This window comes from Lutzomyia longipalpis, chromosome 2 (assembly GCF_024334085.1).
Source record: "Lutzomyia longipalpis isolate SR_M1_2022 chromosome 2, ASM2433408v1".
NCBI classification, from domain to species: Eukaryota; Metazoa; Arthropoda; class Insecta; order Diptera; family Psychodidae; genus Lutzomyia; species Lutzomyia longipalpis.
Genome location: NC_074708.1, coordinates 14,965,572 through 14,977,990, shown reverse-complemented (window position 1 = coordinate 14,977,990; position 12,419 = coordinate 14,965,572). Strand labels below are relative to the sequence as shown.

Sequence of the window (12,419 nt, the reverse complement as noted above, 5' to 3'; positions counted from 1 at the left end):
GAACTGATATCCCAGGTGTGCCCAATGATGTCAGACGAAAAACGGAAGGTGAGTTCAATCGTCGTCATATTCCAGGCTACACCAACATTTCCATTGCATTTCCCAGCAATATGGACAAAATCCGTGACGCCATCGTGTGCCTCACAGATAAGACTCCACACACACGCTATATTCATGGGTGGACTTCCCTCAGACAAACATTTTTTGACCATATTTGCAGAGTGCAAATACGACAGTGACTAAAATAGTTTAGCTGTTTTTTTTTCATGTGTGTCACATCATTTTTTTCCTTCTAAATTATGCAACTCCAATGGGTCTTCATTGTCACGTACAAACAGCACATGGATATGATTCAGAATCATCACACGGTGATTTGGAGAATTTTCGTCAAAAATGTGCTATTTGCTTGACATCTTGTCAGAGGTATTTGTGATGTGATTTGGTGCAAACATTTTGAAAGAGAATTTGCATACTGATTCATTGGGATGACAATTTAAATATTGGTTCTCGATTTAGAAGCATAAATTTGTCAATATGAATTTGTGCTGTATTATGCATGAATTTGTCAGAAAATTAGACAGGCATATGGTCTTCGCGAGAAAATTGAAAGTAATTCATTCGAGATATCAATTATGTAAAATTATTATTTTTATTACTCTTAATCTGGAGCCATTTATTTATATGGAGACGCCTGGTAGCGATACATATAACAATGAATTTAACGCAGCAATATAATTTTAAACATCAAAGAATTCGATGGAGACGCCAGGTTGATGCATTGCAGTTTCAGCTTCATAGTGAAATAGTTATAAATCAGAAGAAGTTTGACACAGTGCTGTTTATCGATAAATAGCTAGAAGAAATTGAGACACCTAGATTTTTTTACCCGGCCCCTCCATTGCCTTAAAATTATGTAGACATTATGTACTTAGCTTAATCGAAATTTGAATTTATTGTTAAAGAAACAAAAAGTCAGAAAAATCATTAATCCGATGAAGTATCAATTGTAGATTTTCTGAGCACATAATTTACTGATTGTCCTTCAGAATTTGCCATTGGGTCGGTATTTAAGTACCCCGATAATTCAGTTTCGGTCATCGATACTTCTGATGTTGCACTAATAGTTCTGAAATCTTCCGAGAAGTCAAACATATTTACAGTTGTAAGCCTTTTGAGTCTTCTGCACTTTCCATTCTTGCCTCGAGTCTGATTTTTTCTACATACTACTACAGGGCTAACACAAAGTGGTTTTATATTGGGATGAAGAGCTGCAAAAGAATTCCCAAAAAATTCCTTTTATTTTCACTCAGAGAAAATTTTAATTATTGTCAATTTAAACTCACGTTCACGTAAAGGATAAATATCGCTAATGCTGTAGGAATATCTAAAGAAGTCAGGATCGAACGGAGTAGCAATTTCTTCTCCAACAATTCCTTCCAACATTAATGAAAATACAAAAGAACTTATAAAGATACAAAGAGAAAGAAAAAAAATTCTAGACATTTTTCTTTAATTTTTTTCACGAAGTAAACACTCCAGAATCTCTCACTTAACTGATGTTCGTAATGAAATTTCTGCTCATTTAAAGCATTCAGATAGAGAACTTCTCAAAATTAATTTAAAAGACAATTGTTCCAAAAATTGATTGTAAAGTATTTCTAAAGAACTTTGATAATATTTTAAGAAGAACGTACAGTTTAAAAAAAATCAGTAATTTATTTATCAGTGTAGTTATTCTCAAGAAACCTATGGTAAAGAAAAAACTAAAATATAGACCAAATGATAAGAGCACAAGATGAGAACAGGGTGTCATGAAACTTCTTCTTAATTAATAAAATTTTGTTTTACTTAAAAATATTTTATTAAAATAGTTTACAAAATTATAGAATAACAAAGAAAACCTTTTTATAAAATTTTTTCATGCGGTTTTATATAATTTGCATATATAGGAAAACCTTGGGCAGAAATATTTTTCTCTAAAACGGGTAGGTATAATTATTTTTTCGGAGTTAAATTCGCCAAGCTCGTAAGGATATCCGATACTCCTTTCAAGATTGCTCCCGTAGCTTCCAATCCACGTTGTACATCCGCACTGGACATCTGTGGAAAATTTTCTAAAAGACAAAGGTGAAAGATTATTATAAAATTCAAATATTTACTGTTTAATAAATAAAAACTTACGGCAAGGATTCGGTTGTGGAGGTTGCGGACATCCCCACACATTTTGATTGGGGTTTGATGATCCCTGCGGAGTATTGTTAGATCCTCTCTCCATATCTTTGTACACGAGTAATTAGAACTTTATGCTCACTTGAGAATTAATTATTGACTGTTCTTATTAATATCGTCTCTTCGTATTTATATACCTTCTAGTGAAAGTATTACTTTTAATTATGCAACATCGATGAGACAAAGCGCTACAATGTTGTTCAATTAGACAGATAGTTAAATTAAAATGCTTATCAAATTTTATTGGCACTGTAGTTGTGCATGAAAACTAAATGATGCATCTCAATTATTTTTAGGTTCTTATTTCTTTAGATATTTTTCATTATCTTCTATTATCCTAATTAATCAGACGCAAAGAAATATAACAAGTTACTCATGTTTTCAAAGCTTCAATTAATTAAAAAAAATTCTTATACCTTTAAAGACATACTTTAAAAAAAATATATTGGGCTTTTATTTTTTTTTTCTTAATCTAACAACATTTTATCATAACAAACCATACCCAGCATAATCAAGTCTTGGTTACACTCTTCTCACCCATTAATTTTATTGCGTAAGAAGAGTCTAACCAAAACTTGATTAAGCAAGGTATGACTGTATACTGAATGGTAGAAATATTCTTCGTCTAGAAAATATAATTAGATAACTTGAATTTGACAATATTTGTTTTCTTACTTTCGAACCCGTTTGATGCTTTAAAGAATATTAATCCTTGTCGTCGTCGTGGATAAAAAGGCAATATTACGGCATCTTCCTCTAGCATCTCGTAATTGATATTGCTTACAAAGTCTAAGATTAAATAGGGGGGCTATGAGAATTTTTTCTTCCACACCACTGCAACCATTCGCGTGACAATCAACTTCATCTTGAGATATCTCTAAAATGTAAAAAAAAAAGCTTTAATTCTATTCAAAAATTTTATGAACTTAATTAAACATAAGAAAACTTACGGCGTTTTCCTAGGTCCATAATTTCTTTAGGTCCTTGCAAATTTTCCAGGTATTCAATTTGAGTGGGATTAGCAAAAGATATAGAAAGAAATCCCAACGAATAGCAGAAGAAGATCAACACAAGTTTAACCATTTTGATCTTTTTTTTCTTACAAAATATTACACTGTACTGATGTGAGGACAAGAGGCAACTAACACGAATTATGATAAAATGAATTTGCAAAGTTCACTTAATAATATTTGCATGTAAATAGCATGTAATACATGTCTACATTATTCCTTTATTGAAGATAAGTCTACACAGATATATTATGCTACGATAAGTAATTTTAAACTTTATTTGTATATGCTGAACTTACTTGTGCTTCACATTTTCTTAAGTCTACATTTCATTACATTGAACTTGGAAAAAATTTAACTTTTAAAGATATGATGAAGCAGTATTTAATGTAAGCAATAATTTACCATTAAATTCGGACGCATCGATTGCTTGATGCACTTGATAAGAACACGTACAAGATAAGAACGGGATGCAATAAAACTTTTATTAATTAATCAAAATTTGCTTTAATCATCATTATTTATCTTATTACATATTATTTTTACAATGATATCGAATAACTGAACGAACCCAAATATTTCCTTTTATAATTTCTTTTAGCCATTCCTAGGAAGGTGTCCAATATTGTTGAATATATCCGCAATTCCGCCCAATATAGCCCCTGTTATCTGTGATCCACGTCTTGCATGATCGTAATTTAATTCTTTAAATAAAAATTAATTTATTAGTCCATCACATCCTTGAAAATTGATTTAAATACATCTTGATAAATATTACTTACGAGGCATATTTGATTGAGCATACCCTCCATTTGCATGATATTGGTTTTGGGGGTTTTGGGTATTACAATTTGGGTCATAAAGTCCTGCATAATTATTTGTATTTTGCATCCCTTTTTGATTATAACCTCCATTTGCGTTATAGGGGTTTTGGAGGTTTTGGTTTTGCTCATAAGGTTTAGCAAAGCTATTTGACTGTTGCAACCCTCCTTGATTATATCCTCCATTTACAGGATAAGGATTATTGGGACTATTGTAGTAAGGATTTTGCTGATAAGGATAAGCTAAAGACACTCTAATAAAAATTACACAAAACAATAGAAACACTAAAACTTTCTGCATATTTTAAAAATAAAGTTAAGCTCACAGGCAAATGAAAGAATTTACTCAAATGAACCCAAAAATCTTCGTTGTTCTTATTTATACACAGAAAATTGTTTCTTTTTATCAATATTCACATAGATAAGAGGAAATTAAACATTTTCAGGGAATTCCTCATGATTATTTTTTATAAAAGAAAAGCTCCTATTAATAGACTAAATAGCGTGTTTTACCCAGAAATTTAATCTTAATATTAAACTGTTTGTTACCCACATATTATTTTTTTACAAGAATACTAAATAACTAAAAATCCCAATTTCTATTAATCTTTCTTGCAGTTTTCTTTAATTATAGTATGTATTATCGGAATTAGGAAAATTTCCAACTCTGGTGAATATATCTGCAATTCCGCCCAATATGACTCCTGTTAGTTGTGACCCACGTTTTGCTTGCTCGTAATTTAATTCTTGAAATAAAAATTTGGACAAAATTAATTTACGGGACTTTCGCCTTATCACATATTCCATATTAAATAATTTGTTGAACTTACGTTGCATTTTTAATTGATCATAGCCACCAGTTGTGTGATAGGGGTTAAGGAAGTTGTAGTTTTGCTCAAATTGTCTTCCAAAACCATTTGTGTATTGTAACCCTCCTTGGTCATAACCATTATTGATTACACGAAAAGGGTCATAGGGGTTGTAGTTTTGTCCAAAAAGATCATAACCTCCATTTAGAATGTTACGATTGTAGTTGTAAGGATCTTCTTGATAAGGGTAGGCTAAAGACACCCTTGCAAAAATTGCACAAAACACAAGAAAAATTATAACTTTCTGCATATTTTCACAAGAATATTGACTCACTGAAACTATTGAAATAATTTTCTCAAATGAACCCGGAAATCATTGCTGCTCCTATTTATACGGTGAAAATGATTTCTTTTTGGTTCTGATTCTTAAGAGCACAAGTTTTACAAATACTTACAATTCTACGCAACATCTCTAGAAAATTCCTTGTTTTATATTTTATACTACAAAAGCTTATAACAAATAAATTAAATAGCAAAATTTTCCCGGAAATATTGATAACAAAAGAGCACCAAGGAAAGATTTTTTTAAAAAGATAATGATGCAAGACCACCAAAGCTTTCTACATATTTGAGAGACTTGACTCTCAGAGAGAAAATAATATCAAATGAAACAGATAAGCTATAAATAATAGTAATAAGAGGTTGATTCAAATGTTGTTTCATGAATCAACTTAATTAAAAAAGAAAAAAACGTTTGATGATTTTTAATTTTAAAATTGTAACTTGACTTCCATGAGATATTTAAAAATAAAACTTCATGAAATCACCATTAATTTATGATTAAGAATTTTATAAATAAGTCAGTTAATATTAATATTTAATTCAAACATAATAAACAGTTTCATTATCAATTAAAACTAAATGTTTCTTACGAGTTAATTTAAATCTCCAATGAGCTAACGAATAATTTTCCACAAAAAAAAACATTTTTACTTTTCATTCCGTGTATGAATGCGTAATATAAAAGCATTTTTGTCTTTATTTAGCAATTCCATTATTCTTCGTTTACAATAAACTATTTTTTCGGAGTTAAATTCGCCAAATTCGTAAAGATATCCGATACTCCTTTCAAGATCGCTCCTGTAGCTTCCAATCCACGTTGTACATCCGCACTGGACAGCTGCGGTAATTGGTTTTCTAAATGACAGAGATGAAAGATTATTATAAAATTCAAATATTTGTCGTTTAATAAAAAAAAACTTACGGCAAGGATTAAGTTGTGGAGGTTGCGGACATCCCCACACATTTTGATTGGGGTTTGATGATCCCTGCGGAGTATTGTTAGATCCTCTCTCCATATCTTTGTGCACGAGTAATTAGAACTTTATACTCACTTGAGAATTAATTATCGACTGTTCCTATTAATACCGTATTTTCGTATTTATATACCTTCTAGTGAAAGTATTACTTTTAATTATGCAACATCAATGAGACAAAGCGCTACAATGTTGCTCAATTAGACATATAGTTAATTTAAAATGCTTATCAAATTTTATTGGCACTGTAGTTGTGTATGAAAACTAAATGATGCATCTCAGATATTTTTAATCTTTTATTTCTTAAGCTTTCTATTTTTTTTATCATCCCCTACATCCTATTAGTCAGACGTAAATAAATATAATTTGTATTACTCATATTTTATGGTATTTTTATCAATTAAGTTCAACGACTTTTGTGTAGAAATTCTTTTCTTCATTATCCATACAAATCCAAGTCTTCCATTTTCTCAACTTTTCAATCAAGTAAACTTTTCAATAAACATCTGCTAATTTTCTGTGATCAGTTTTCGTATCATTTGCGGTGTTTAATTGTAAATTTTTAATTCAAATGCACAAGTTTAGTGGTACTTTGACTCCATGGGGTCTAATTGAACACTCTACAAGTGAGAATACAGAAAAGGCAGACGATGATCAAGAGAAAAGCTCATTGATGCGTGAAAGCAAAATTCTGCGATCATGCGATCTTTTGCTTCAGAGAAGAAAAGAGCTTGAATACAAGAAGATAGAAGAGCTAACAATGAAACTTAATAAGAACAAGAAGAGCAAGGTCCAGGCTGAACTAACTACTAAAGAAGCTCAAATCCGGAAAAATATGCAGCAGACTTTCCAGAAAGGGGAGATGTGTCCTGAACAGCATTCAATGATCTTTCCAACGGCGACTCATGGTGTTGCAAAAGACAACGCCAGTAAAGAAGACAATAATATGGTGGAAATGGTGCAACAAGTACAGAAAAAACTCTACTCAGCATATATGAATTTTTATTAAAACGGTAAGCATAATTTTGTGTAAATGCCAATTGCCTTATTATTAGTGTTTTATTAACCTTTCCAAAAGTGAAGCGAGATTTATCAGCAACCCCAGATAGAGATGTATTTTACACTGTTTTCCAATAACTATATCAAATGGATTCCCCATCTTTTGCAAAAATTTCCTTTGAATGATGGCGGTAAGCTCGATCTAGAAAATAATTTGATCATGTTAATTTATTTCTATTATATGTACCACTTTACCTACTGCTTGGCGCTTTAAAAAGCTTTTAATACCTTGGCATGGTAATAGTTAAAAAAATGAAATATTACGACATCTTCCTTTGTCATCACGCATTTGATTTGGGCCACACGGAAAAAATGGAGTTTCAAACACTGCATGTTGAATTGTTGGTGCCACTGAAATGAAAAGAAAAGAGCTTTAATTTGATTCAAAAAATATTTTATAGGTAGCTACATATATAAAAGTGTTAAAAGTAAACCTTACGTTTTCCACTGTTTACTTCTTGAAGTCCTTGTAAATTTTCCTGGTATTGAGGATCAATGGGATTAGCAAGAGTCAGGGTAAGAAAACCCAACGAGACGCAGAAAAAAACCAACACAAATTTAACCATTTTGATCGATACTTTAAAAAAAATCTTTAAAAAATCCAAATGTACTGCTGCGAACGCAAGAGACTACTGACTTAAATATAATTTGCAGAGCTCATTAAATAATATTTGCATGAAATTAATCTTACATTACTCATTTAGGCTATGATTTATTCCTTTAAATATAAACCGTCTATATATTTCGATGCGATAAAAATTTCTTTTAGCTTTGTATATTTATTTTTTCCTGTTTTGCATTATCTTAAGTTTACATTAAATGCAGCAATATCAAGTTTTTGAAATTCAAGGAAATAAATTTATCTGACTGATTGTTAACGTTAAATTCTTCAAAAGCTAAAATTAACCCAACAAGTTTTATTTAAAACATTTTTTCCTATCTATTATGTTTTAAAAACTCGCTTTGTATCAAATACTAATTTTACAACCAAAAAAAAAATGCAAAATATTTTCCTAAAGCTATGTGTATTTAAAGTTTCCCTTTCAGTAACTTCCCAACAAACCTGCAAAATATTATTGTTTTCGCAGAATTGAAGAAAGCACCCAGACAACCAACAACTTCACAATTGAGTTGCTTCTCTCGCCTTTAATGGGAAAAACGTAATCATCCGGATGTGAATACAAAACAACGCACAAAATCTTTATGATAAATTACACAGTTGTTTATTGTTCTGAATAAAAATAAGAATATTTTTCATATGAAAGCACAAAGTGAATGGATTAAATAATTTTGCGACATCTTCCTCGAGAGTCCAATCGTTGATTGGGTTCACAGACTGCAGGAGCCTGGAAGAGCCTGCGAACTCCTATAGCGGGGAAGGTTGTACTTTCGGAATCACCGTCGGTTGTGGTATCCAATGGGAGGCTACCATTGTAGTAGATCACCCGTGTTTCAGTCGGATGAATTTGGGCCAGGACGAAAGCCCCGAGGATGATGACAAAGACAAACCAGAGCTTCCCAAAGAGCACACATGGAACATTAACGGCCATGCTTTGTGAAATGTATGTCCACTTTGAACGAACTATTGGGTGATTTATTTATCAAACTTCCACTGTTACCACGTTAATACTTTGTTGATGCGTTGTATGATTTTTTTGTGTTCACTCCAAACTTTCAGCTCAACTTTTGCGTGTTATCTGTGAGCAAAACGAGTGAGAGAGACTCGGTAGAGCTTGTAAGAGATTGTATTCCTCGCAGTGATCTCCAAAGCACTTTGTATATGTCTAAATTGTTGATATGTGCGTTCTATATGTATGGTGTGTGTTTATTGGTTTCCACGAGATATGAAATTTCTCACGAAAAAATGCGTCTTAAATTGATTTTCTCAGAAAATTCAATGAAATCACTAAACTTTCCTCCTGCACCGCCCGCGTGGATCCAACAACTGCCCAGGTGGGCATCCCTTCACGGGTGCCGTCAAGATGCTTCCCTCTTGAATTGCTTCCAATTCATTTGTGTCTGGTGCGTGCCTTTTGTCTTGTCTCTTGTAGAAGATCACCCGTCCCTCGGCGAGGAAGACGAAAATTGCGAAGAAAATACAAAAAATCCACTGAATTTTCATTTCTTGTCCACAAATTTTTTCCTTCCTAATTTTTCTTAAATCGAAACACTTTTTCACGTCAATCTCAGCTATTTGCAAGAAAGTTACTAAATGGCATTTTATAGAAGCACACTGCTCGCGCAGATTTGCCTATCGGATGTGCCGCAAGAGACTTGGAATCCCCACGGAATTCCGCTGATAGCGTCTTATCGCGCCATACAAGACCGACACAACATGGAAAAATCACCGGACTTATCATCTTAACCCGACAGATCGCAGTGTTCGCAACCATACCAATACCACGTCACTGCACAGAGACTTCTGACGGAATAATCAGTGAGGAAAATGAGAGGTCTAATTTGAAGCACAGAGAGCCATTTAACTGAATGAATATAGCCCAATGATTCTTCTGACCTCCAAGCTCCATTACATGCGATAGTGATTCACACAGAGATTGGAGCTTATTTGCTAAATTTATTTTCATCGACGTACCGAATTTTTTATTCTGTTTTCCTATTATTCATTTATTTCAGGGTATTTAAAAAATTATGGGAGGGTAGTCTAAATTGGACCTTTGATTTATATTTTATTCATGCTCTTAGATTTTTTAGCATCTTTCTTTTTAAAGAGTACAATGAACGAAGAAAGAATTAAAATGTTTAGTTTTTTTTTAGTTTTTGTACCTACAAAATGAGATACATATCTTTAATTTAAAGCTTAAATAAATAGAATAAAATAAAATGATTAATTTAAGAATAAAAAATTGTAAAAGAAACCAAAGTTTGTAAAAGAAGATTAATTTGTTAATTCGTAAAAAAAAACCTAAATAGACTTTCACGTTTTTACGTTTTAACGTATACCTACTATATAATGTGTACAACTTCTACTTTGTACGTACATATACATACCTACAAAAATGGAGCCTCCCGGTGGTTACAACTTTTTGCAGCTTTTTTGTGGAGCCACCTTAATTTTTCATTAAAATCTGTGTATAAAAAAGCCGCAATGGAGACGCCTGGTAGTTAAAGCATTTAATAAATTTTAATATAAAACTGTTTATATTTTAGTGATTAGAAAACTCCCCTTTACAATGTAGATATATTTACGCCAAATAAATCAATTTCTTAAATGAATTTATTACATTAAAATTCTTACACAAAATAATTAAAAATATCTTATTAATGTCTTGCAAAAATCTCTTTTAGTATTTCTACTCGAGTATAAGATAATGATATTTTGTGGAAATGCTTATCTGGTACTTGTGCTTCTAAAACACTTTGCAATTTTTTTTACATCATCTCAACTTTAACCTCTTGCAATGAGGTAGAGTATTATCATGCTTGCTGAAATCTCTTAACCCCAAAATGAATATTCTGTTGTTGTAGTAGTCGACTCATCTTCATTGATGGAACCATCGTCAGCGTAGTCTTCTCCATCTTCATCTTCATTTTCATCATATTCTTCTCCTTTTTCATCTTTGTACTGATATTCGGAATTATCGTACTCATCTTCTGTGGTTGTTGTAATAGCCTCTGTTGTGGTCGTGGTAGTTGTTGTTGCAGCGTCTTCGGTGGTTGTGTCTTCCTCTGTTGTTGTAACCCATTCACTTTCTTGCCCACCACCTTGTGTTTCCACTGCTTCTATTTCAAGTTCTGGATGGATGGCGGACTGTGTGGTACCTTGCTGCCAGGGCACAATATTTTCATTAGGGTTTACATTTTCATAGGGATTGGGTTTAAATGTCGGAAAGCTAACCCGTTTTTCTGTAGTGGTAGTCCAAGGTTCTTCGGTTGTAGCCACTGGAGCTACGGTGGGTCTTGGGGTAGTAATTCTTGATGGTCGATTCCATTGAGGGTGAACTTCTTTAGGATTATAATCGGTAGCTAGGAAGTTATTGATGAATCTCTCAGAGTGACCGTACATTGGTGGTCGACGGTACGTGTGAAAAACCTCATAAATTTCCTCCACTTTCTTCTCATGAGGCTTCGATGTTGGCAGAGTTTTGCGATACTTCTTGTAAATTACACCACACTGCGATAGAGCCACGGAGCTCAGAACAAGAACAATCAAGAGATTCAGACGCGCCATGACTTCAACAACCAACTGAGAGCTCTGTAAAATCTTCTGAAAATTTTTGCAAAACTTTGACTGATATTTTTGTATCAGAGTTTTGAAGTAAAAAAAACATGATAACCCCATAAATGTCTTGTTGAGGTCAATACGCACATATTAAGCTGGAAAAGATTTGCAATTTTTGTGAGATTTTTCTCCAACATCTAAACATCAAAAACCACAGTCCATGATGATGCTAAAAATACGCTCTTTATCAATTTGTTCAAGGAATATTCTACAAATTACTCTTAAGAAAATCAAAGAAGTTTGGATTTGCAGTTTTGCAAATTAATTTGCATCCTGCGCATCCCATTCCATTATGAACAAAATTAATTCCGTGCCATTTCCGTAGCTTCGGATAAAACTAAATTGTAATTGATATTGGAGGACACATATTCCGCAGTATATCCCTGTGGCTGTCGAGGATTTCCGATAGAAAACTCATTTCCAACGGCGTGGGTGGGATTAAAAATTAAAGAAGTTCACATTGAGTACCTACCTGGAACTTGGTTTATTCTTCCTCATAATTTCACAACCGGATAAATCGATTGAGTGAAACTAGACGCTCAAGTGTTAATTTGCTGCAATTTCCGGTGATTAGTGAAGGAATATTGGAGAAAAACTTTCGTTTGGAAACGTAACTCGGGGAGCCTTTTAATTAAATCCCATACCTCTCCTTGAAAGGAAAAAGCAACATAATTTTCCGCTGGAACTCATCAATGTCCTTCTCAAATTAATTTTCAAACTTACACACAACCCTAATACGGGATGTGCTCATTTATATTTCTAAAGAGCTCTAATAGAAAGAAAAACAAATCACAAAGAGAGTATAAAATTGTTGATGAATCATACTCATCAAACTGATTCTATTTTCTATATGCCCTGTTTAATACCTCTTAGAAATTTTTCTCTCAATACACATTTTCCTGGAAATTCCTTTCATTTTCCATTAATTCCATTCT

General features: G+C 32.6%; 2 protein-coding genes across 3 annotated transcripts in view; both read right to left on the bottom strand.

Moving 5' to 3' along the window:
* LOC129790865 (UNC93-like protein) overlaps positions 1–12,419 on the bottom strand; it is a 1,060,245-nt gene that overhangs the window by 947,630 nt on the left and 100,196 nt on the right. The window lies entirely within an intron of this gene.
* Positions 10,586–11,544, bottom strand: LOC129790925 (uncharacterized). Its single transcript, XM_055828770.1, has 2 exons — positions 11,101–11,544; positions 10,586–11,028 (listed from the first exon to the last, which is right to left on the bottom strand). Exons 1-2 carry the CDS (start codon positions 11,542–11,544, stop codon positions 10,699–10,701), a joined length of 774 nt encoding a protein of 257 aa, XP_055684745.1. The 3' UTR covers positions 10,586–10,698.